The sequence below is a fragment of the Felis catus genome, chromosome C2 (genome assembly GCF_018350175.1).
Source record: "Felis catus isolate Fca126 chromosome C2, F.catus_Fca126_mat1.0, whole genome shotgun sequence".
NCBI lineage: Eukaryota > Metazoa > Chordata > Mammalia > Carnivora > Felidae > Felis > Felis catus.
In genome coordinates this window covers 32,402,015-32,426,915 of record NC_058376.1, presented here as the reverse complement: position 1 = coordinate 32,426,915, position 24,901 = coordinate 32,402,015, and the positions used below count along the sequence as shown (strand labels likewise).

At 35.9% G+C, this 24,901-nt stretch overlaps 1 protein-coding gene across 6 annotated transcripts in view; it reads left to right on the top strand.

The window, feature by feature from the left end:
• The window catches only part of ROBO1 (roundabout guidance receptor 1), a 1,129,831-nt gene that overhangs the window by 610,451 nt on the left and 494,479 nt on the right, over positions 1-24,901 (top strand). For 5 of the 6 annotated variants that reach the window (XM_019839543.3, XM_045036748.1, XM_045036754.1 and 2 more), the window contains exon 3: positions 13,041-13,124. The exons of the other annotated variant lie outside the window; for it this stretch is intronic. In XM_019839543.3, the coding sequence (XP_019695102.3) occupies positions 13,041-13,124 (84 nt within the window). The remainder of the gene's footprint in view (positions 1-13,040; positions 13,125-24,901) is intronic. 6 annotated transcript variants of the gene reach the window in all.

Here is a 24,901-nt window from a genome sequence, read left to right as displayed (position 1 = left end):
GAAGTTTGACAATATCTTTATTTTCAAACTATGAAATACAATATGGCTGCTGTCATTTTTATAATGACCAGTGAATTACCTATATTGTGTGATTACTTTGGCATATTATCCATTGTGTGTATTTCTCATTTACTATGATGTTTTGTACCTACTTGTTTTGCCAGAATTATGTACCATTAAAGAGACTTTGTTTTCTCCTAGGAAGTACACAATTTTAAGTAAGGAATTTTATAACCAATGGAAGAATTCTATTTACTGGCAATTTTGGTTACCACGTGGTAGACTGCCAGGTGATTTTTATAATCATATTTAAGCATTGAAACACATGTACCAAATATGAAATTTTAACATTGATATTAATAGTGAGTCTTACTCTTCAAAAATCTAAGAATAAATGTACATATTTTTAGATGTTTGATTTCTTTACATTAATTTACTACTAATGTAAGATTGAGCATACATTTGTTAAATATGGATTGTGAATCTTAGGGACATTTCTGATTCCCCTATTATGGTTTTAAAGTTTATGTTGAAGCCTTAGGACACATTTTCAAATGCCAAATATTGCAGATGACAGATGACGGAGATTTTCCTCTATTTTTCTTTTTCTCCATCAGCAAGAGTTAAACTATTTATTTATGATTTCTGTAATATTTCCCTAAGGTATTTATGCATAGTTACCATAATTCTGACAATATATAAAGCTCAGCAGATTTTTATTCCCTATCTATGCACCTCAGTTCCCTTTCCCATTTTGCAGGGAAATGTGTTTCTTTAAAAATTCTGGCCTCTATTAAAAAATGGTCACAAAAGCCCGACGGAAACAGTATTGGTGATTATATTAAGCTTTCCAGCCATTTCCCATAGGTGTGAGGACCGAAAGTAACCCACACAGGAGTTGCATCACTGGAAACAAAAATCGAGTGTTTGCTGCTCACTGAGGCTATCTCCTCTCTTTATGGAAAGTTTTAAGCTTGAAGAGGTGAAATGAAGCAATATTGCAGAGGCCACTAAGTCTACATACAAGCATATTTCCACATGTACAAACAAATGTACTATGAATTGAATTATCAAACACTGCAGAAGGAAGAAATTCATTGGTGCAGTATCTTCAGATTTGAATGTGAATGGGCAGTATGGTTTCTGGAAAGCATTTCTACTTTTAGAAGATCATATGATTTAATAAACAAGATCATAATTCATTATATCTTCCTTCTGAGCCAAACAGATAATCTCACCAATCAGAAAGTCACTAATCACTTGACTTCTAGCAAGATGGGAAAAGAACTGAGGATTGCCTCCTACTGTGTTTTAGACTAGTAATGAATGGACTTTGTCATGAGCCAAGAGCATTTGTGTCCAGAAAATATTCTTTCATAATAAACTCTCCCCACTTTCACTTGAATATGAATAATTATATAAATAACCTAATATTTTCTTTTTAAACCTAATGTCTTTCTTACTTCTTTTTAATGTTTATTTTTGAGACAGAGACAGACAAATAGAGAGTGCAAGGGGGAGGAGCAGAGAGAGAGAGGGAGACACAGAATCTGAAGCAGGCCCCAGGCTCTGAGCTGTCAGCACAGAGCCTGATGCGGGGCTCAAACTCAGGACTGGTAGATCATGATCTGAACTGAAGTCCGACGCTTAACCCACTGAGCCGCCCAGTAGCCCCAGTAACTGAATATCTTTTCAAGTATTTGGGATTGTTTGGGTTGTTTATTATTGAGGACTCTCAATAGTACATGACATATGTGTGGATATACACACACACATTCCTTTAAAATAGCTACTTTTATTGTCCTAGGTGTCAAGAATTTACACTAATTTACAATAAGAATGTCTCGTTTGGGAACAACATTCGTGAGTGAAACATCATGTCATGGTAAAAGTGCTGGTAAGAATGAAAGCTGGCAGAGTGTCCCATTAATAAAACACAAATGCAAATCAAAATACTGTAATATGGTAATACTGGTGCGTAAAAAACACAAAGGTCAGAGTCCGCAAAGTAAAACAGAAAAAAGAAAACAGTATATATGTTATTATAGTATATATAATTATCGATAGAGTAGATGTAATGTGTGTGTGATTGACTGCCCTCAATGACAGCAAGGAAAGGGATGCTGTTTGAAAGTGCAGTTTGACATTATAAAATGGGAATGTGGAATGGCCCTGGGGTAAATAAACAGAAGCAATAGAAGGGCCATGTGCCACCTGACGTGCTCAGCAATGCCCTACGCTGGCACCGTCCCTGCTCTCTGCGTGGATTTGCTTCACTGAAACCTCTTGAGGCACAAGGAGGGCTACAAACAGCTTTTCTCTAAGTAGAAGTGGGGGAGGGACGCAAGGAAAATATCAACTAGGAATAAAAAAATAAAAATAAATAAAAGAAAGAAAGGAAAGAAAGAAAGAAAAAAAGAAAAAGAAAAAGAAAGAAAACCACTGTGGCCACTCTCACACTGAGGGGAAATCAATGGAGGCGGATGAATGGGGGGTAAGCCTGCACATTCTCCCCAGTCCGCGATTGGACACAGCTAATCCCTGTGACCTTTGAGAAAGCTGAAGGCATAAAATGACCCTAATAATCAAAAGCACAATTAGAATGAAGAGCGCGAAACCGTGACTGTGGTTAGAAAAAGCAGACAATGAAGAGACTATAGAGGAAATTTGTCTCTTTAGCAGTGGAGTGAATGCCGCCTTAGAGATGTCCGTAATGGTTGCAGACGATGGCAGCCAGGACTTGCGGGACACTTGCGAGGGAGGCGGGGTGGGGAGGAACTGGCGGTGACCACGTGACTCGGGCCCAATTTGCAGAGGCCTCAGACTTCCCCACCTTTCTCCAGGGCCCCGGGTAGTTTCTGCCCCTCTACTGGAAACAGCAAAAGAAAGGCAGAGGTTGAACCGGCATTGCACATGAAGGGGAGGTGGAGGAGGGGAGGGCGGGCTTTACACCAAGAGTGAAGAAATCTGTAATTTCAATATCAGGTGTTGTGTTTTTTCTTTTCAAGAAATAAAATTGAGTAAGTCCATCCTTGTCAGCACAAACCAGACAGTTAGGAAAACTGAAGTTTGCAGTTAAAGGAGTTTGCCATGAGGATAAAATTACCTGCGTGGAAATACTTCCAGAATGATTTAGTGGGGAATTCTGCTCAATTGGGTTCTGAAGAATTGCAATGGAAAGACATAATATAACTTGGCTAGACAGAAATGAGGTTTTCAAAATCCGTTTTGCTCTTGTATTTGATACCTTCTTCACCCTCTCTTATATAAACTCCAAATTGGGGTATAAAACAGAAACAGAATGTGTTTTTTCTCCTTTTCAAGAGGCAAATGCATAGAACTTTTTTCATTAAGAATTATTAAACGATCATTTTAAAGTTGCTTTCTAATTTGGATTAATTATAATATTAGCCAACATTTACTGGCTTATTAGTCTCCTGGGACTGTACTGAGGTCTTTACAAATATTTGCTTATTGAAACCTCATTATACTCTTGTGAAATAGATACTATTATTGCACATTTTGTAGATGAAGAAATGGAGACAAACGATAAAAAAAAGATAAATAAAATAACTTGTCTAACTAAAGTCACAGAGTTAGCTACTGGCTTTTAAACATTATGCTATATTAAATATGTAAATAAATAATACACCCTTAGTTGTAGTAATTACAAAATGCTAAGTAGGTTATTTGATAATTCGAATTTAACAAATCATGTGGATCTTACTTGAATATCATTTAATATGTTAACTAGCAGTAGTGACTGGAAACATGCTTTATTAACATACCTGGGAGGACATGGTAATAAATATATACATTCTGTGATGAGAAAAATAGCACTGGTTAAAGGATTAGGAGGCCTGAGGTTTTTATTCAGAATCTCAAATGGGATCATCATAACCCCAAACCAGATTTCTCCCTCTACGGAAGAATGATCCTGTTTCTTTTTGATCCCCCAACATCAGTTTAGAGCTATGGAAGAAGTACTCCATTAATTCGGTTATTACTATTGTGCTATTTCTGTCCTTTAAAATGTGAGATGTATCTGTTCATACAATTAGGGCAGCCGGGGGCACCACCTGTTAACTAACTTCAAGCGCCATTTAATTAGCCTGTGTTGAAGTTACCGTATGCTTTGACTGGAAGGGAGTGGAACAGTAACAGATGCTAAGCACAATGAAAGAAAAGCGGTTGAATACCAGGGCAAAGTGGGTGGAGACAATAACACAAAAGTCAGCAGACGGAGAGAGCCAGAAATACTAGTAAAATGGACCGGAAATTAACTCTCACAGATAAAGTTCAAGGGAGCAAATCTCTGCAGATTAAATTCCATCCCACCAAGGTATCTGTCACATCGGCTGTTATTGAAGGTTTGATCTGAGCATTCTGAATAAATGCAGAATTCAACTGGACAATTGGCTTAGTTGCTAATTATATAAAGGAATAGTCACTTTATATATAAAGGAATAATAGTCACTTATTATTTCCATGAAAAACTTTGACTTTCTTAGACCAAACATGCAGGCTTCAAATTAAAAAAACATATTGTCATGATGAAGCATAATTTTCCCAATTATTTTAAGAGCTCTACTTTGTCAGTGTTTCTACTAGAAGAGATCTGGAAACAAAAGGTTTTAAAATTATGAGCATTTCTCCATCAATAGAATGATTTCCATGCAGAAGACACTTAATCTTGTTTTGTCAAATTAAGTTGAATTTAAATGAGTTAAAAGCTTCTTCTGTGACATTTGCATTCTTCTGAGTTACAGGCTTATCCATTAATGCGTTCACCTTCCTAACATTCATTCAGTAGTATATTTTATGTTAATATATATACATACATACATATGTTAATATAATATATATCTATTTCGTTGTTTTTTAATGTTTTTGTTTAGGTCTCTATGATTTAATCAGATTTTATCAGCCTGGTATAACTGGATGTACCCCATGTTAGCTCAAACAAGATCATACTTGTTAATTTCCATGTAGCTATTTTTCCCTTTTTTCACAATTACAACATTTTTTTTTTGCAAATTCAAGCATAGGATGTAGTATTGGCAAATCTTAATTCCAAACTTATGTTGCATTACTTCAGTTTTAAGAGCAGCCTTGCAGAAAAATGCATTTCATTCTTTCAAATCAAGAGATACCTGTACTTATATCTGTATACCTATATTTGAAATACTCAAATCAGAGAGAAGTCACAGAACTAAAATACAGTTTACCTACCTGGCAATATTTAAATACCATTCTTGTTTTTTTGTAGTATGACTTCTTTTGGTTTTACAGATTATCACTCTTTATTACACGTTCCTTTATATCCAGTTTATCATGGGGGGGATATTTATGAATCATCTCTTTTTAACATACAAGAAAGAAAAATTTCACTACTAAATCCCTCACCTGATTTAAGTTAAGTAAGATTTTATTTCCTTCAGTATATTTACTTGGGGACTGATGGAGGGAGAAACAGTATTTTATCAGCAGTAATAACTTGCCATAATGTCATTTTGAATTAGACTTATAATTTTAGATAGATATGTACCTAACATGTCTAATGACAATGATTATAATTTTAGATAGATAAGTATGTAATAAAGTCCTAAATAAGGAAATAATTGATATTCATTGATTGAGAAAAGTTACCTCCTTTTTAAACTCTTGACTCCAGCAAAAATATGGCTCAACGTTTCATTCAGTCATTTAACAAATATGTGTTGATTAGCTAGCTACTCTGTGCTTAGCACTGTGCTGGGATTGGGCATATGAAGATGAGTAAGACATACTCCGGTTCTAAGTTTCCTTAAGCTTATACCAAAAGGAAAATCTTTATTGTTGAAGAATAACTTTTAAAAAGTAATTGTCCAAAAGATCTGAATTTATCTTACTTTTATTTAATCAGTAGTTCAATCCCCAAGTCTACATTTTTAAAATTATCTGGGAAAAGCTTTATTTAATAATGAATCCCTATTTTAATAATATTTTATTGTGTATTTCTAGCTTAAATACATCTGGCTATATTATTAACTAGAGTATATGTTTTATATTGTTTGTAAAAGGAGACAGTGAAGAATCCATGGGTACTATGCTTAACAGAGCTCAGGAATACATTTGTGAAATTATCCAATCTTATTGTTCAGCAATTGAAAGGAATCACTAGTCTGGTGTACCGTTGCTTATGTAATATTAAAATTCCATCCAGTTCCTAGAATTGGATTGATGAGTAAAGAGAGGCCATGGACACAGTGAAAAGAGGAGGTGTTTTGGAGTCAGAAATCATTTGGAATCAAATTCCAAATCCACTCTTTACTAGTCGCATGACAGAGGCAAAATAATTTCTCTGAGCTTCTGTTTCAGCATCTCTAAAATGGGAATGTTGATGATGCAGATAATGATGGTAACTGTGATCATGATAGAACATGATAGAACCGTAAGAACTGCATGAGAGGGGCGCCTGGGTGGCGCAGTCGGTTAAGCGTCCGACTTCAGCCAGGTCACGATCTCGCGGTCTGTGAGTTTGAGCCCCGCGTCGGGCTCTGGGCTGATGGCTCAGAGCCTGGAGCCTGTTTCCGATTCTGTGTCTCCCTCTCTCTCTGCCCCTCCCCCGTTCATGCTCTGTCTCTCTCTGTCCCAAAAATAAATAAACGTTGAAAAAAAAATTAAAAACAAACAAACAAAAAACTGCATGAGAAAATAGATGTGCATAAAAAGAATATAGTTTATATTTTAAAAAAACTAAACCATTATGTAAATATCCGTTGTCATTATTATAATCGGTACAGTTTTTACTTCTCTTTATTAATATAGGATTCATTCAGTTTTCTAATCACCTAAACTAGAAAATGGGAAACAGCATTAACAAATATGTTGAGATCACTGTATGAAATCTACTTTTTTTCATTTTATTTCATTTCATTTCATTTCATTTCATTTCAAGGAAGCAATCTTGATTTTTCCTTATAATAGCAAAACTGGAAATAGTTGTAACACATTGGTTTCTGTTACCATATTGCTACTTAAAAGAAATAGGTGTTTTATTCATCATTTTGTAGCACAATTTTAGATCTTGATAATATTATATTTAATGTTCTATAGCATATATCTTTCTGAAAAAGTCATTCAGTCCTCATTGTAAATGAATTTTTTATTTACTTTGTTCTCTGAATTCTTTTGAGTAGTAGGTACTACCTACAAGAGCATACTGATTTCTTTTTCCTCCCCATCTCTGTTAACATAACTGTTATCTCTCCCCTTATTTCCAGTTCAAAAGAATGGGGCAAATACTATTGTGTATATATATATCATATATATATATATATATATATATATATATATATATGATATATATATGATGAAAGCATAAGTTTGAATTTTAACTTTAATTGGATCTTGTAAAATTGTGCCACAAATACAAAGCTTCACAAACATAGTTTTTGTACTTAATTCTGCAATTCATTGCCTGGGTTTCTAATTAAATGTTTTCAGTACTCCATTTAAAGTACCCATTGCCTGCATTCCTCTTGATTAGTAGGAAAGAATCAATGAGAATTGATCCAATTTGTAGAACACAATTCTCATATTGATAGTAGTTTATATTCATTTGCTTTTCCCTAATCTTTTATTAATGGTCATCTTCAAAATGTCAATTAATGCCAAAACCCTGCACAGTGATAATGCAAATCTATAAAGAAACCAGCTTGACACTTTACAGTAGGGCAGAAGGAAAAAGCTATTATTTTTAACATATTTTACATAGCTTAATATGACAGAAAGAAATGATAAAGATTAAAACTCTACTCTTTCGGTGGTGAATTTCAAACCCAATTTAAAAATTAAAAATAAATAAATGAAATTGAATTTAAACAGCAGAGTTTTCTCTCAGACCTCTACATTTCCACAATGTAATACTGGCTATCGTAGCATGATGAACAATTTAGAGAAATGTGGGTTGAATGGTAGTACAAATATGAGTATCAATGTCATTTTAATTATATCGCCAATGAAAGTGAAGCATCATTGCATGAATTTCTGCTGCCGCACACTGTAGAGAAAGCTTTAGACCACTCAGTCTTCAATTACCATCCTCTAAACTTTTTTGAATGTTTTTCATAACAGAACGAACAACTGTTAATATTATATCGTATTTGCTTTAGTCCTCTCGATATATGTTTTCTGAGCCATTTGAAAGTAAGTTCAAAATAATTCATCCATCAATTATCCTATACGTGCATGCTAAGGGACATATATTTTCTTCTTCTGTAGATTTAAGTTGGGTCTTAAGTCTCGATTAAGTTCAGGGCAAGTATTGTTAGTGTGGATGCTTCATAGGTGGTGCTGTATATTCTATCACACAATTAGCTTTCCTTTCTTATTTACTCAGCATTGGTGATACTAATTTTGATTACTGAGTTCAAGTGGTGACTGCCAGATATAACCATTATAAAAGTTTATTTTCTCCTTTGCAGTTAGCAAATAATCTCTGGGGTGATACTTTGACACTGTGAAATATGCTGTCTCCTACCATTTTTCACCTGATAGATTTAGTGCTTAGTGATGGTGATTATATGAATGATTTTATCAGAGGTTGCAATACAATGATTTTTCCAATTCAGAGTTTCCATTATAATTTGATATAGGGGTTGGGGAAATCTCAATAAAAGCAGTATTATACAGATTAACAAATTTCAAATTTACAAGTAATTTACCATTAAATAAAGTTGTATCACCTTTAATAAATTGTTGTATTTAAGGATAAAGTTTCCTAAAAGACATAATTTCCCTCGTAAAGGGAGTTATATATCCTTATTCCTTTTTGTCGTTGTTGTCACTTTTATTAAAGCTGCAAAAGACCGTTACAAGATGGCCCACTCATACATTATATGTCCTATATAAATAATATGTATATTATATGGTTATGCATAATTCTATATAAAATTTTACATATTATAGGTTTAAGTTGGCATACAACTACCTCCAAAAAGGATTTAAAAAATAAAAATAAATCATGTAGAAAAATTCATAACAAGAAGCCTGTGGACTAAGAGTTCAGTGTTTTTGCTTTTTATTTTTAAATGTTTTTTTTATTACTTATTTTGAGAGAAAGAGAAAGACAGCAAGCAAGAAAGCACTTGAGAGGGGGAAGGGAAGAGACAGAGGGGCAGAGGATGAGAAAGAGAATCCCAAGCAGGCTCCACACTCCACCTTTGGCTCAATCCCTTGACCATGACACCATGACCTGAGCCGAAATCAAGATTTGGACACTTAACTGACTGAGCCACCCAAGCACCCCTGAGTTCAGTTTTAACCCCAGATACTAACATCCCATTGAATTGTAAAATGTTAAAAATATAATACAGTGATGACTTCCTTCATGTAGATAGGAAATAAAGGAAAGGAGTAGGCAGAAGGAAAAGAGGATGCATTCAGGGTTTAGTGAGAGAAGGTGTGAGGTTTCTTGGAATCCTCATAAAGTCACATAAGCAGTAGACATGAGATTTGGTCATTTAGGCATCCAATTAAGAAATGTGGAAGTTACATCATCTTATTAAAAAGAAAAAAGAAAGAACAAACAGTTTTAGTCATAAGCCTCGATGAAGCATGTTGAAGAACAAAAGGGTGAATCTGGAGCCCTATGAAACACAAGCATTTAAGGAGGGCTGGGAAGGAAACAGGCTTTCACAGATGAAATATTAGTTCTTTTGAGCCCACCAGGTTACTATTAGAATTAGAATCTAGCAAACATCTTTTTTAAAAAAAATCGAACATAAAATAAAGCACTTAATTGTGAAATTGGAATTGCTTGCCTTAAAAGCACTAACGGCCAAATGACCACTAAATTCAGAAGAATCTGAATATTGATGGAACATCTAGTAAAGGTCCATCTGACATACTTCCAACCATGACTGTCTATGATTTTATGATTTAAGACTTCCTTTTATATTGCAAAGATGTTTTATATGCCTTTACAGATACTGGATATACAGGGAGTACATTAGCATTTGAGTTAATTTATAACAAGTCTTTTATATTTTCAAATTGTTTCAGATTGAGAGTCTATTACTTAAGTGAGATTTGCATTCTTGGTTACCATCTGTTCATTAATTCATTTATTATCTTAAAGGAAAAAAAAAACTGTTTAAGCCCATAGAATGTTGCAGGCCCAGTGTAAGGTGGTGGGTGTACCAATGTGACGCAGACAGATTACCTGACCCTGGGGAATTCAGTCTAATGGGGGTGTCAGGCACATAGAACCCGGCACCCTTAGTGACAGTGCATTTCTAGATGTTACCGTGGCTTTCATCAGTTGCAGCCACACCTACATCAATTCAAATCTGGATGGTCCTAAATTCAGACTTGGGGCACAAGAAAGACTTCTTCAGACATTGTAAGCACTAAATAATCTATTGCCTCCTTGTATTCTTTACCGTGGCTCACATAATCAATACTATTCAACAAAACATTTAAATAAATACTTTTTGGGCTCTCTTTAAATTAGTCCTAAAGCTCATGTGTAGTGAGTCAAGTGACTATTTCCTGTTACAATTATCTTTTGACAGGAAGGAGTAGGAAGAAAAATTGGGGGCAGTTAGTAAAAATGACATCTTTTGTTCTATAGGTGTAGCATATTGTTAATTAAAGGCAGTACTGGTTAGATAGAATGTGTTTTATAGATATGGTTAGATTCATTGATTAATGCGAAGTCTATTCTTTCCTGAGCCTAAGCAGGGGTCAGAAGGGTGATGGGTGGGGACAGGAAAGCAAATTTTAAAAACACTCAGGATAAATTAGACATTGGTGAAAATCCTACTTTTAACAGATCTATGTATCTCATTTCAAATGACAGTGAACTTCCTTTCCTCATCCCTACCCTACTGCTTTTGAACAAATGTCCTCAGTTTCAGGGAACATTCAGTAACAAAGGTGCAAAAGTCTTATGATACTGTATATTCAAACTGAGTTCATGCTGTGGATTTGGATAGATTTTTATCTTATTTTTAACAGAGTGATTACAAATGTGTGTATCTACATTCAATAAACTATTCCATCATAAATTAAAAGTAGCCCTTTCTTTGAAAAACTGTGTTTGCAACTAAAAATAATCAGTCTGTAAAATTAAGGTGACCCTAAATACTTCATATCTTTTAAAACAATATTGTGGGTAAGCAGGGAAGGTGTCCTTAAAAGTCTTTTAATACATTTGAACCAGAACCTTCTATCTATCTTCCCATATCAACCTCTTTTATTTGGTTAGTTTGCTTGAGTAAGGTTACTTCGTTTATGGCAGAACATTGTGCTAACACTGACACAAAATACACAAACACACAAAAAACCTGTTTCCCATTCTCTTTTATTGATGTGACTTAAATCTCTGCCCTAAACAACTAATGCATACAAATAGGTTACAGGCTGGAGGCGTGGAAAGGAGACCCTTTTCCTGCCATACCACTTCCTGAGTTGACTTTAAGGATAAATAGGACAACAGCTATTGCTGGAAAGGCAAGGATAAATAGAGCAATAACCAGCATTTTTTTCTTTAGTCTGCAGATATCCACACCTTTTTTTTTCCTTCGTGTTGGCCACATCAGGTTAATTATATGACCCATGAGCTGGAGAGGAAGGGAGACGGGGAGACAGAGTGGATAGATATACTACATGCAAAAAGTCACAAAGTGACCCACGTTAGATTTTATATCCTCTTTTAAAAAATTCTTAATCCTCCCTGAAGAATTGTGCGTAGGACAAAATGGATCAACCTCGCTGAAAAAACTAGCAGGGGCACAGAATTAATAACCCCTGTGATGTTTCTGGAGAGGCATTACCTGCACATACTCGCTGCCTCGTTCATAAGTGACATACTTTCTTCCTCAAGTAAACAGCTGTGCTCCTTCACTGCTCAGACCAAGGAATTCTGTGTAGACGCTATTTAAGGTGATGAAAAGCCTGCAGAACACCTCAACATGAATGACCTATGACGCGACGGTATCCCACTTAGGAGGTACACACTTAGTTTTTATTGTGTCTGTGTCCGCTTATCAGCAATGAAGCTAGATATTCTGCTCATATTTATCTAACACACATAGATATGGTATGTACAGTGACTGAGCACAAGTGAAATTAGTAGTGGTGTCGTTGGGCTTCCGTGTGTATTTATAATGCAACTCAGCTTCTGGATATTAGAACTTTAGTGTCATTTTGCTTGGCCTCGTTTCTAAAATTCTACATTGGAAAATGAACGTGCAGTGTGAAAAGCATAAAAAGCGTTTCTTTCATTCAAGAAAAATCAGAATAGATGAATGAAAATACTTATCTGGATGACTGTAATACAGAATCTCGAGCAATTTGGAATGTTTTAAAATATCCAGCCCCAAACGTCCAAAGTTAAGTGTTGTTTTACTTATGCATTTGTTTCAGTAAATTCATCTCCGTCCTTTAAGATGATACAGTGTTGCCTTCCGAAGGATGTGATGTTGCACTGCTTTCTTTGCTGTTGCTTAGGAAAAGTATGACATTTTTATAATCCACCCTCTTATTTGACAAGACCCTATTTTTCCCCACACCCTGCCCCCCCCCACCCATATGAGGTACAGTCCCTTGAGTCTGTAATTGGCAGGAGATGAAGCGATGATGGGGAGTGATCACAGTCAATAGCTTTGATTAACAATAAGGTGGAAAATTAGCAATGCTAGCATTCAGCCACCCTGCCCTCTCCCTCCTCCATATGCTCCCTCAGTCCGTGCTGGCGGCCTCACAGAGGGCAGTCAGAGCCCTCCGCCAGCTTTGAAGTGCAGCAAAGGTGCAGGCAGAGAAGAGAATTAGGGAAATTAAGGAGAAGCAGTAGAAACCGTAAGCCATGATGCTGAGACCTCCGTGCGGCTCAGTGTGCTGCAGGAGGGGCAGGGAGGAAGTGTGCTGTGTGTTGTCCCTGTGTGTTTTTCTGTCACATGTGGATTTACTTGTGTCTGGACATGCTGTGGTCGAAATGGCAACTACTGTTACTACTGTGACCCCATCAGCAGCTCTGGTGTTGTTTCCGACAGACCCTGAAGACCTAGAGAGGGGGAACGACAACGGGACGCCCATCCCCACCTCTGATAATGATGACAATTCGCTGGGCTACACAGGTAGAGTGTTTCTTCCCAAATCCTCACCGTCCATGCCTCCTAAAAATGCCTCCACCTCCATCAATCATCAACCACCTGTGTAAAATTATCTACTCATCCCTGCTTCCTGCTAACAACTGCTACAACTTCTTGTCCTCGTTTTCCAGACTTCATTCTTCAGCTGGGAGGTCATATTGCTAAAGTAAATACTTTGGGGAAAAGCAATTTAACTTCAAAACTGCATGCATTTGTGTTGTCGATTTTTAATTAAAAAAAAAAAAAGAGAGAGAGAGAGAATACTTAGCAGCCGGAAACTTTGATATTGCTAATTTGTTTAGGCAGATAATATAATATTATCTTAGAGATGTAATATTTGACTACATTGCTATCAAAGAAATAAGACTCTCTGCAAGTAATTGCACTTCAAAATTGTAATTGTTGTCTGTTTGTTTTGTAGTCTTATAAATAACAGAAAGCAAACTCCTAACAAGTGTAATGTAGTCATAAATACCAACTTATACTCAGGATTGTCTTTGCATGGACTCATTGTTACCTTATCTATGAGCCACTTCTTAAGTAGATGCATGTGCACTCCGGCATTAAAGTAAAAATTAACTAATCGAATGCGTTGGAAATAATTCATATTATGAATGGCTAAGAGTGACCGCCTTGGAAATACATAAACGTTTCTTGCAGAATTTGTAAGTATAGCTCTAAATATAATCATGTAAGTTACACATCTGAGACAATTGGACTAAAACTTTAGATAAAGGCAAAGAATAAAATACATCACTTATAGCCCATTAAATCAGATAATGATGTAATAGTGGTCTCGTTGTACTAGCAGCTATTTATTATGGTCTTTTCATTAGTTCTTATTAGCACAGTTCTCCATAGACTGCTAGGTTGTGGGCTATGGATAGAGGGGTGTGTGTGTGTGTGTGTGTGTGTGTGTGTGTGTGTGTGTGTGTACGCGCGCGCGCATGCACGCGCACACACGCATGTTGACGTATTTGGAGTTAAAGATAATGAAGAACTCTTCTTATCATTACAGGCTTACGGATGATTGTGTTAGAGACCAATCCAAGAGACATTTTTCACATTGTATAAAATAATAGACTAATCCAATAGGCATTTTCACATCGTATAAAATAATAAACTGGTACTTTCCTTGAGAAGCAGCCTCCCCATTTTCATAGAAATAATTTTCTCCAGTAATCTCTCATTTACACAACTGTAGGATTTAAACATTTGGAATAAGTACTAAAATTAATAAAATCTTTATAAACAATTTAATATTTATTATATTTATTTTAGCCTTATAGATAACTCATTCTGATTTTCTCTTATCTTTCACCGAAGAACTGAGATGAAAGGACAAACAAATCAAAGCCCATTGGTGGTAAGATGGTGAAGAAGCTGGTATGATACTTTCTCAGAAACTTAGCCAGAACAAGGGTTGTAAATGCCACTTCTTAATACCATAAAAGGAAGTTCATACGTGTGAAATGAGGAATCAGAGATAGTGTTCTTTCTCGTGGGTATTCGCATTTGCCAGTGCACCGTAGTTCTATTCCCTGGTGCTCACCCAGTCTAAACAACTGCATTGTTTAGATACACTAATAGGGTTTGCTCTTTGTCTTTTATGGATTTCCTGAAAATTATATATCTCCAATGCATAAATCACGTTGCAGTGTTGAATTAAGAGAACTTGAATAACAATGCATTTAAGAATAAATTATAACATTTAAATTTTTGTTATATCCATTTATTTTTCCTCCTTACGTTAATCAGTAACCAGATTTCTGCTATTAAACATATCAGATGAATTAAGATGAGATAATAAACTCATAAAATTATCTTTGTATTCTACAAGGGAACTCATTAAAGCAGCACATTTAATGTGATGTGACTGCAAAACAATCTTCGGAATAATTTTGTTCCTGAGACTCTAACTCTTTATGAACTCTAGTATCAAAGGAAGTTCATTCTGTATATTTTGTCTCACTAAATTCTTGATTATTCAGGAACCTTTCTTTCTACTATATGAATTAAACATGCTGTTTGTCTCTTTCACTTGCATATTGACCATTTCTTTGCTCATTAAAACCTCTATTGGAAGTGATAAGAAAAATTAAATAGAAAATAATGCTTTTTGTCTGCTTGATAACAATTATAAAGATCTCAGTTTAGCTCTGAGCCTGAAACAATTGTGCAGAGTGTTACCGGAAACTACCAAGAGATTTATTTTATGTGCATTTGTGTGGGTGTGTGTGGGTGTATGTGGGTATGTGTGAGTGTGTTTGTGTGTGTGACTCCCTTTACTCTAATCACATAAAATTGAGTTGATAGAATCTTTATATTAGGGGAAACTCAGTTCAGAAGGAAGTTGAAGGTCTATCTGCTCAGGAACTTTTTTACATACTTAATGTAACTTACCTTTAGTATACCTGGAGTTTAGTAACTCTGAATATAGCAGCAAAAACATTGTCAGAAATAAAATATAAATATTAAGCAATTTAGAGAATATACCATGCAGTTGTCAAATAAGTCATTGATATGACTTAGCTGCAGGATAAATTTTTATGAGAGTTAACAAGTAAATACATCAGGTATTATTTGAGGGGTCTATACACTTTGCACAGCATCACAAAATGACTGTGAAAATTGTATATGCCAGATGTTTACTTTTTAGTACATGTTGTTTCACTTTGTTGAGCTGACAAGTGAGACTTCTCTCTCTTCCCCTAACACTCATGGGTATAAAGAAGAAAAGCTTCCCAGAGGAATCTGTACAATTGTGGAAAACATTTTGGGGGGAGCATGAAACAGTCCCAAAAGGAAATCACCAGTTCTCTAAAATTCATACTCACACTCTCCTCAATTCTCGTTTTTGACCACTATAAAGAGAATAATTTCCACTGTGAGCTAATTTGTCACTGCATCTGCTCTACTGCTCAAACCATTTGAGACCATCACTATCAAATTGACCCATCAAACTAAAATCCATGGATCTCAGATCATACACATAAATGAACATTTTTATTAATGATCTAATCAGTGAGCGATAATCTCTTATTAATAGTACTTGCTACTTAAACCATATACCATACTTACCTAAATGGTGTAAGTGATTTAATTGAAAGGTTCAGGGGAAAAAAATGGTAATATGGAGTTCAGGAGAGAAACACGTACCGATTCCTGTTCTCCTGACCACTTTCAGACACAATATTACAAAGCCGTGTTAAGATTTCAAAACATTTTAGTCTCTCTTTTACTGATCAATGAACGCAGAGCAATTTCTAAGGTGGCACAGTGAGGTGTTATTAAAGTGGACTTGTGCATTATTTAGACAAGTAGCCCATTTCCCGTTTAACCAAGAATGTCATAAATATTGGGGATCATTTAACAGTTCGCAGTGTATAGCCTTTGTTGCAGGAACAAGTAATATGGGGTTTCAAATCAGCACTTTGTGGGGTCAGACACACATCATTCCAAAGAGGTTGAATATAAAATAATCAATGATTCTTTTTAAAAGGAATGCCTGAAAACAGTACATTGTTTTTGACTTCTGGAAGTGCATATGGTGTTTCACAAATATGTTGTGAATCACAAAAAAATAATCTGTTTAGGAATATTTAAATGTCCAGAGTATACATATAGTCCATGTAGAGTTTTACTTAGTGACAAAAAATTTGAAGAGCAGTCTACTGATACATAACAAGTTAGGGAATAAAGCGGGAGCTACTGACTTCCTACCAGCATCCATAACCTTTTTAGAAAGTGCTAATTATTTGTTAGAAAATGTATGAATTTTATTTGTTTTACTGAGAACCAAAAAAAGTCTATAAATTTTATTTGTAGTGTCTAAAATATATTGTTTGTCCCCATTTTCACATTTTATTTTAAAAATAAAACAATCTCCCCCATCTCTATAGGTGTTTTAAGGATTAGACTCCTATGTTTATAGTAGTATAATGGAAGAAAACCTTACCACTAATTTAAAATCCTAAAACTGAACAATTATCAGCGTTATGTCAGTACCAATTTAAGTAAAAAATCTAGCCTTGGAAAGTTAGAAACTCCAGAGCAATTTCAAATGGGCATAGTAGAATCTTCTACCCTTCTACCCACTTCTACCCATTCCGAGTAAAGTTTGGTTATAATTCTGTTTAAAGGATATATTCTGTCTTATTGAAAAAAATATATCTTGGACGAATTAGTGTGTTTGCCCACATGCACTCAAATAGCAACCCCAAAACATATTTTGCCTCATGTTTTAGAATTTGGACAAATAACTGTTCATTGCTAGGGGACATTGATTCTTGTGTCCCTCTGCATTCTTAATTATAGAATTTCACAATTATGATCCAACAAAAATTCCATTTTGGTATGTGCATTTTTAAAAATGTATGCATTGATGCTAATAACCAGCATTTATTATCATTTCATGTATGCAGTGCAATTTTCTCAATACTAATGCTCATTGCCACTTTCTCAGGAAGGCGCTATTGTTAAAAGCAACAGTGCCTACTGTCTGCCTCAGCATTCTAGAATAGAAATAGTCCCTCATTAACCATACTTTTTTCCAACATTGCAGAGGCCGTTGAGGTGGTGACTACAAGCTTCATTTGAGCGTGTGGTTAGAAATTAAATAGCTTAACCATGCTCCTTTGCAACAGCACAGTTCTGGTCACCAACATTTTAGGGCCCTGCCAATTTTTATCGTAGGTTCTTTATCATCACACTGACTGGTGCACATCATTTTTAAAAAATCAAATAGGACAGAAGCTTTAAACAAAACCAAGAGAGTCCTATTTTACCTTCCTATCCTTGAACCCGCTTACTCTTAACCTCTTTTACTCTTTTGGATGTATCTTCTGATAGTTTCCTTTCTATTTTTAAATAATATGTATCCACAAATGATTCTTGATTTGTCAATATTAGGTATTTTCTTTTACTCATTCTTTTGCCATCGCATTCTTTGTCAAATTAACAGTTTACATTGGTATTATGAAGCAAATTTTCCCCAGATGAATCTACTGCAGAGCCAAGTAAAATACTATAATTGCATTTCTTTCTTTATATGAGATTGTTTATTCTCTGAAGTTAATAATTGCATTTTTAAACTTCCTATAGGCTTAATCCTATCTAATACTCCACTAATCTGCGGTTTTTCCAGGCATCTGCCTCATAAAATACTCCACGTTTTCGTCTCAAAATGACCGGTTTCTCTCTAGCGCTGGGATTTTTTCTTTGTTTTTGTTGGATCTCTTATTTCTATATCTCATTTCTTCCTCTTTTTTTGGGTTTATCTCCTTGTTAACAGAAGCCTTGTCTCAGAAAGCACCTTACAATAGAACTTTTAAAACGTCAAAAATAAGGAAGTTTTACTCTGATGTGCTTTGTGGTGGTGGCTTGTCCATTTTTGCTTATTGTTTATTTGCTTTTCTTGATTATGCTGGGTACTTGAGGGGCCTTGCAAATGGGAGAATCATATATCTTCATTATGGGAAATTTTCTTAAACTATTTTTTGAGAACACCAGTCACTGTATTGTCCGCTGCCCTTTGTTTGGAATCGCCCTTAGGCAGTGGACCTTTTAGATTGATTCATTGAATCTCTTATCTTTTCTTCCCTATTTTCTAACTATTTGTCATTTTCCTCCCAACTTTCTTGGAAACATTCTTTTTTTAAAAGTTTTTGTTTAAATTCCGGTTAGTTAACATGCAGTGTAATATTAGCTTCAGGTGTACAATATAGGGATCCAACACTTCCATACAATGCTTGGTGCTCATCACAAGTTCACTCCTTAATCCCCATCCCCTATTTTACGTGCCCCACCTGTCCACCTGCCCTCTGGTAACTATCAGTTTGTTCTCTATAGTTGAGTCTGTTTCTTGGTTTGCCTTTCTCTTCTTTTTTCTGGGAAACATTCTTGATGTTTATTGCCTACCAATGCTTTTAGAATTATTTTGTGTTTGTTTATTATATGTAAATTTCTGAAAGCTCTTTCTTACTTACTGATATTTATAAAGAGTTTCCATAAGCTCGTTGATATTGAAAGTAATTTCTCTGATTCTAGTCAACTGCTTTTTCTACTATATGTCTGCAGTTCCCAAAATATAGATAAAGTATTAGAAATCCACCTAAAAGCCATGAATTTATTTACAGGTGAGGAAACTAGGACCTTAAAGCTATCATGATTTTACAAAGATAGTATAGATATTTAGCAATAAAGATTTAACATCCTCCAAATTAAATTTTTAGTGTTTTTTCTAACTTAAAATACTTCACAGAGGGACACCTGGGTAGCTTAGTGGGTTGAGTGACAGATTCTTGATTTTGACTCAGGTCATGATCCCAGGGTTGTGGGATCGAGCCCCATGTCAAGCTCCAAATGAGCATGGAACCTGCTACGATTCTCTCTCTCTCTCTCTCCCTCCCTCCCTCCCTCCCTCCCTCCCTCCCTCCCTCTGCCCCTCTCTCTAGCTGGTGCACTCGAAATATAAATAAATAAATAAATAAATAAATAAATAAATAAATAAATAAATAAAACTTCACAGAATTGATAGGAGATGAGAACGTGTAGGAAAATAAACTGCAGAATAACACTAACACCATACTTTAGTGGTTACATAGACTTTTTAAAGTACCTTATATTTGGCTCTAGAAAAATAACACTAATTTACAAGTTCATGTCAAGTAGCTTACTCTCTATGAAATATCTGGATAATCACTTATTCATTTACTTGAACAAATTCATATATTGAGTACCTGCTCTGGGGAGAGCCTTGTATTAGGAATATGGCGGTATATAAGATCTAAAATGTTAAAGTCAACATCATGCATGATTCCTCTCTGGATCATTATATCTGATGGTCCGCTCATTGACATGCAGTTTGCCAGCTTGTGCCCTGGTTGTGCATTAATTTTTGTATAATAAATTAATAAACATTTCTTAAAGCAATCAATTAAGCCATTTCTACTTGTTATAGACACATATTGGGAATAATATATGCCGCATCAACTTAACTTATTGAGCTAGTCTTAAGCAGTTAAGGAAAAGACGTACATGTTTCTTTTTTCCCAGAATTATAAAACTGTCAAATTTGTGATTTGTTTTGAGTGACCTCAATTACTAGAAAATTTTTGCCAGTTCTCAAAAATGGGAAAGGGAGCAAATGAGACAGAAGATTGGGATCATGGATTGAATTTATGTATAATATTCCAAAATTGAGAGAAAGAGGAAAAAAATAGTTTTATTTTCATTATTATTTACAATAGGGAGCAGATATGCCTACATCTGTCTTCCTGAAACTTAAGGGAGCAGACATGGAAGCTTCAGGTTGATTTGAGTGTCAAAAAGTAAGCTGAACTCTGATGACAATAGGTTCTATAAAAGAACAGTTTAAAGCAGTTTATCTCAATTATTATTTTAAGTGTATTTATTTTGGGAGGGGGAGGGCTGAGAGAGTTGAGAGAGAGAATCCTAAGCAGGTTCCACACTGTCAGTGCAGACCCCAATGTGGGGCTCCAACCTAGGAACCGCGAGATCATGACCTGAACTGAAACCAACAGTCGGACGTTTGACTGAGCCACCGAGGCGCCCCTATTTTTCATAATTAAGTAAATTTTACGTTGTCCTCATATTAATAACACTACTCTAATTCTAGAATTTTTCATGAACATCTTGGAAATTTAAATCATTCCAAAAAGATGTTAACTAAGGCATGAACGATTATACTTAGTATTTGATAATATTTTCAGGTAAGAAAACTTTCAGTTAAATATTTTGATTTTTCTATGCTGTGGGAAGAAAGAGTACAGTGTCTTAGCTTATTATAAAATGGAAAAGCCTTGGTTTTTATAGGAAAATTTCATTTAATTTTACTTTCTTCAACTAGAAATTCAAGTGGAAAAATACTTTTATGGATATTTTTGATTTGAAATTTTGAAAGAATGCTTTGATTTTTAAAATATTTCCACAGTGAAAAATTTTAGACATATGTTGGGAATTACACAAACTTGGGAACATAAAGTAGGCAGGCATTCTTTAGGTATGCCGATGTCCTGAAGACAGAGCACCTGTACATATAAGGAATTCAGATCAACAAATTATTTTAAAAATTTTAAGAAATTTTTTAAAAATATGTACTCCTCGTGTCATAGCATCTGTAACAAAGTCACTCCCTTTTTATCTGGATAAGTCAATAAGAATCTGTATTTAACCAGTAATTTTTGCAAGACGATTGATATTTGAGCTTAACTATTGTCCACATTGCTTATAGAGGCCTGATTTTGGAAATGACTCCCTACTAACCCAGAAAGACGTGTCCCAGGCCCAAAGCCTTCTCAGCAGTGCATGTAAACAGCATGACACTCAACTTCCAGTCAGGAGCTATCAGGACACAGTCAAGGGTAAAGTCTCATCCCTGCACTACTTCCGATCCCTGCTGTGGTCTCATGCAACTCATCTCCCTCCCCCCCCCTCCCCCCCCCCCCCCCGCTCTTTTGTTTTGGATTTTTCCAGTTCATAAAAAGGAAATGATACTTGGCAAATGACTAATTTTTTTGGAAATGAAAAGATAATTGTCTCTTTCTTTTTTTTTTAATTTTTTTTAATGTTTACTTATTTTTGAGAGACAGAAACAGAGTGTGAGTGGAGGAGGGGCAGAGAGAGAGAAAAGACACAGAATCTGAAGAGGCTCCAGGCTCTGAGCTATCAGCACAGAGCCCATCATGGGGCTCGAACTCACAAAGCGCAAGATCATGACCTGAGCCGAAGTCAGACACTTAACTGACTGAGCCACCCAGATAACTGGCTTTTTCTAATGTCTAATTTTTAGAGGTAATCTTAGGCAATGACCACTTTTAATGGTCGTTACGTTTATTCCTATAGAACTTTTTTTCATAATTCATGGACGTCAGTCTAACTTCGACTCGTTGCAAAAAGTTAATACATAGAGAGCTATGCAATCAGTACATAAGCATTTGACACAAGCATAAACCATTTTACTATTATTTTACATTGCTGCCAAAAAAACTTTTGAATCAGCTACATGTTAGTATCACAGTGATAGGTGAGTACTACAGAAAGTAATACTTAGTAACAAGCAAAAATCAAATGTCCAGGGCAACTCAAGATAAGTGTTCCAAGGCAATGTAATGAAAATGTATGTCTCCCTAAGGCATGACATGGGTGGAGAGGGATTCTGTTTAACATAGTCATTCAGATTTCCAAGGCTAACAGATATGCTACCATGACACAGGCTTCCATGATTACAATAGCAGTAAGATCATGAACTGGCTTCAAAAGCTTCTGTACAGGGGTGCCTTGATAGCTCAGTTGTTTAAGCATCTGACTTTGGCTCAGGTCACGATCTTGAGGTTCGTAAGTTCGAGTCCTGCATCAGGCCTTGTGCTCACAGTTTGGAACCTGGGGCCTGCATCAGATTCTGTGTCTCCCTCTCTCTCTGCCTCTACCCTTCTCACACTCTATCTCTTTCTCTCCAAAATAATTAAACATTAAAAAAAATTTTTCTGCACAGAAGTGACTACTGCTCTTTTAGTGATCCAGAGAAAGTCACATGGACACACCTAATCAACAGAGTAGGGAAGTGCAATTCTATCATGGCCTCAGAGGAGGGAGAACTAGAAATACTTGGAGAACAATACTGATCACTACTAGCCTGGCAATGAAAAAAGGAGTTTGTCATTGGTTCAGAACATTTGCCCCTACCTTGAGGAAAGAAATTTTATTTCATGTGGCATCCAGTGGTTCCATAACTGAGTATACTGAATATTCAGTTGTCCTTTCCTTCAATTCATTGCTGAAAAAATAATTTCTTTGTTCAAAATCAGTGGGATTTTTTTTGGTCTCTTTTATAAGTGTATTTATTTATTTTGAGAGAGAGAGAGCAAGAGCAGTGGAAGGTCAGAAAGAGAGGGAGAGAGAGAATCCCAAGGCTGGTGAAGAGTGTCCATCTCATGACCTGTGAGATCATTATCTGAGCTGAGGTCAAGTGTTAGACATTTAACTGAGTGAGCCACCCAGGCCCCTGCAAAAGCCATTGTATGCATGATGAATGGATATAGAACAAGGCATACGACAATTACACAGACGGTGGGTCTGAAAAAAGCATGGGGGGAGGAAAGAAAATTCATTCATAGAAGATCTGTTCGGTGAAAATATATCACTTCTCCCTCCCTCATGAAGAAAGTAGTTCGATATAGTTATCCTACTACCAAGTTGGCAGGATGGACTTCATATGCTATTGCATCACATTGATGGGTCAGCATTACTCTGTGCTATGGGGAGACTGGGCTGTCAGCAGTATTGGTGTCCATTCAGTTTTGTTGAGGGTAATACTATGTCTTTAAATCCATACAAAACTTCTCTTCATGCTACCTGAACACACTGTCAATTGTGCAAGCAGTGGGATGATAGAGGAAGGCGCTGAATGACATCTGGGCCAACTTTGCTGTCTATTTATTAAAAGACTCCTATGCAACACGTGCTCACCTGTAAGTGTTCACCCAGAGTGCTAATATCAGTTCTGAATTCATTTCAAAGGGTCCATCTCATAGTCTTTGGCCCAGATTTTCTTCTTTTGTATTCTTTAAACTTTTGCCTTCTAACACCCCAAACGTCCATTCAACCTTTTGGCTACCATTCCTGAATCAGTCTAGGTCCATACCTCTAATCATCTCTCCTTCCAGGTAAAGTGGTTGACCAGTTGTATCTCTTGAAGTTCTTCCCATAGTAAAGATTTACTTTCCCTGTTGTCCTTCAGGGCACTCTTGTATGGGATACAATGCGGCATATCATTGGTTCCAACCAATGCCAACATATCATGCAGAACTAAATGAGTATCAAACTTAGTCAGCTAAGTCAGCTGACGATGGGAAACACCCCAGGTGGATGTGTGTATGGATTGAGCAGGAGGTGGCAGTGTAGCAGGAACACATGCATCATGAATGGGAGCAACATGTACATACAACATCATGCGCTTTCAGTAACCGATTAAGCCTCATCTTGCTTTGTCAGTGCCAGTTCTCCTTGATGATAGCATGCTGCCATGTGTGCCCAACTTTCTGACATAGAGGATCAAACATCACCCAGCTGATGATGGTTGAGTGAATTGGGGAGGAAATTAGATTGCCTTCATCAGAAATTCAATCACATGGATAAGATAAGTACAAACACCCAATGTATATTTCAAGTCCTTAATATTGGCGCTTACTTTCCTATGTTTTCATAGAGATAAGGTGTTTTATTTGATTTTTTTATTTTGTATAGAGTAGCAATTCTAAGGTTCTTCCTACTATTTAAAAGAAAAAATTCCTGGGGCGCCTGTTTGTCTCAGTCAGTTAAGCGTCTGACTTCGGCTCAGGTCATGATCTCACGGTTTGTGAGTCCGAGCCCCGCATCGGGCTCTGTGCTGACAGCTCAGGACTTAGAGCCTGCTTCAGATTCTGTGTCTCATCCTCTCTCTGCCCACCACCACTTGTTCTCTATCTCTCAAAAATAAATAAATGTGAAAAAAAAATTTTTTTTAATTCCTCATTCAGTGGGTCAGGGAGACAATGTATTATTCTGCTAATTGTACATTCAGCTACGTATTCAGTAACTGGAAAGATTGTCAGAGATGAATTTTCAAGCACACCAGCAGATGTACTTAGGATAAAATTTAGTCATTTGACTGATGAAACACAATATTGTTCTGGATCTCTAGGCCTTAACAGTATCAAATGGTCTGCATTTCCCTTTCTTTAAATTAGGTGTCTTGATAAATA